At 45.7% G+C, this 1,991-nt stretch overlaps 1 protein-coding gene across 1 annotated transcript in view; it reads right to left on the reverse strand.

Moving 5' to 3' along the window:
• Window positions 1-1,727: 1,727 nt before the first annotated feature.
• The window catches only part of LOC131213513 (uncharacterized), a 1,051-nt gene continuing 787 nt past the window's right edge, over window positions 1,728-1,991 (reverse strand). Inside the window, exon 3 of the mRNA XM_058207565.1 lies at window positions 1,728-1,761. Within this exon, the coding sequence (XP_058063548.1) occupies window positions 1,728-1,761 (34 nt within the window). The remainder of the gene's footprint in view (window positions 1,762-1,991) is intronic.

Consider the following 1,991-nt stretch of genomic DNA (forward strand, 5'->3'; position numbering starts at 1 on the left):
ATACTGTATCCCGTATAAGTCTCACCCGGATTTTGTGGGATCGAAATTCTAAGAACTCCTTCATTCGCCTTGCAGTAGCTGTGGAACTCCTCCCCAGAAGCACTGGTATCAATATCTTCTTCTATATAAAAATGATTTGGTCAAAATTGGGTCTTTGCAGTACGAGCGGAAGGGGTGGTCCCCATACAACCACAATCCTTAAACTACATCCTAGGGCAATATGGAATACTAGGAATACGTCCTAGGGTTTCTTAGGTTTTGGTGGTCTCTAAATCGATTGACTTCATTAAAAGCCTTTTCCTTCCTTCTTACACCCATCACCACCCTTCATTCCATCCATCTTGAAGTAGTGAGATGTTGGGGGTAACTGCATAGTTGGCGTTTAATTTTTGAAGAAGGTGAAAAAGAGAGGGAAAATGAGGGAAAGAGAAAGAGAGAGAAAAAGAGAGAGAGATAGCAAGGGACTGCTACTGCCTTCTAGATTTTAATTAGGATCATATAATACAGAAAGTACATTTCACACCTCCCGAAAGAGGGGGCTCCCATATAAACGTAACATAAAATTCAGCATAATTTGAGTTGTTTTCAAACAAATCGAACCAAATTCTGCAGGTGGGAACTTTTAGGAAGGAGAAATGTTCTGGTGAATGTTTGAAACCCCTTGCCACTTTACAAAGGGGGCTCTCATACAAAATTTGGTTAAATTTCAGCAAAAAAGTGCAAAAAGCAAAAAGCTCCAAAAATATTCAAACAATTTGAATCAAATTTAGCTGGTGCGGGTTTTTTTTCCTTGTATGCAACGGGAAGCGGGAAGAAAAGCCAATCGGATACATCATCGGGAAGCCCTATCATTTTGAACAGAGTAACGGGAGGCGGAAAGGGAAACTGAACAAATACGTCACCGAGAAGCCCGATCGTCTGAAAAGTAGGAGTAACGGGAAATGAGAAGGGAGGCAGATCGGATACGTCATCGGGAAGTCCTTGGAAACGCCAGATCGAGAAATGAGGATGAAATGAGGCGTGGCGACGCGCGCCGGGAACAGCTAGTTAGTCAATAGATCACCGAAGGTCTCAGCTACATCGTTAGTATGTCCCAGTTCCAGATCCGGTTCCAAAGATACCAGATATTCGAAATTCCTGTCAGCTGTCATCCACTCACACTCCATTGTTCTCGAGCCAGCCAGACTTTACTGGTCTGTCCAGTCCACATGCAGGGTTTTGTCAGGTGTGCTCTGAACTTGTGCAACACCTAAATGGATTCTTTCTTGTTGAGCTATAGTCTTTCAATTGAAAATCAATCTTTCATGTTACGGGGCAAATGGTTAAACCAAAGTCTGAAACCCCCTAGCAGACAGACTTTGCGCTACCACCGACTGTTCTTGAGCGTCTTGTCAGCTACGGACCATGGACATTAACTCCTGATAACCTGATGACGTGTGCTTCGACTTGAAGGAATCACGAACCTCTTGAAAGCAGCAGGAGGGGGGCGATTAAGGAGTCAAGAATTGATTCTGGTTGTGGTTGCTATTGGTGGGGTGAGCCGGACCAGGCTAGGCGGCTGTCACGTGTCAAGTCCGGTGTCGGTGTCTAAAAATACTGCTGGCCGCTGTTGCGGACACAGATCTCACGAAGCTGTGGCTAGTGATGGCTGACACGCGGAGGTTGGCAACTCCATTCGCACATACACATAGGCCCCCTACATCCCAGGAAGCTCACATCCCGATCGCTCAATACACAAACACAGATATACACGAGTGCGTCCTGATTCACAAGCGAAGATAACAAGCGAGAAGAAGATGTTACTGGGTGGTTTTGGAGATGTTAACTTCCACCCGAGGGCTCCCTCCACCAGTTCTAACCCCCAACCAGCTCTTCATTCCCTTTTCACCAGGCCAAGACTCCCCGCACCAGAATTGACGTAAATTGAAACTTTCCCTTTTATTTCTAGTCCCACACACACGGCCTCACAAACACTCCCGATAGAGCGGTGG

The sequence above is a fragment of the Anopheles bellator genome, chromosome X (assembly GCF_943735745.2).
Source record: "Anopheles bellator chromosome X, idAnoBellAS_SP24_06.2, whole genome shotgun sequence".
NCBI lineage: Eukaryota > Metazoa > Arthropoda > Insecta > Diptera > Culicidae > Anopheles > Anopheles bellator.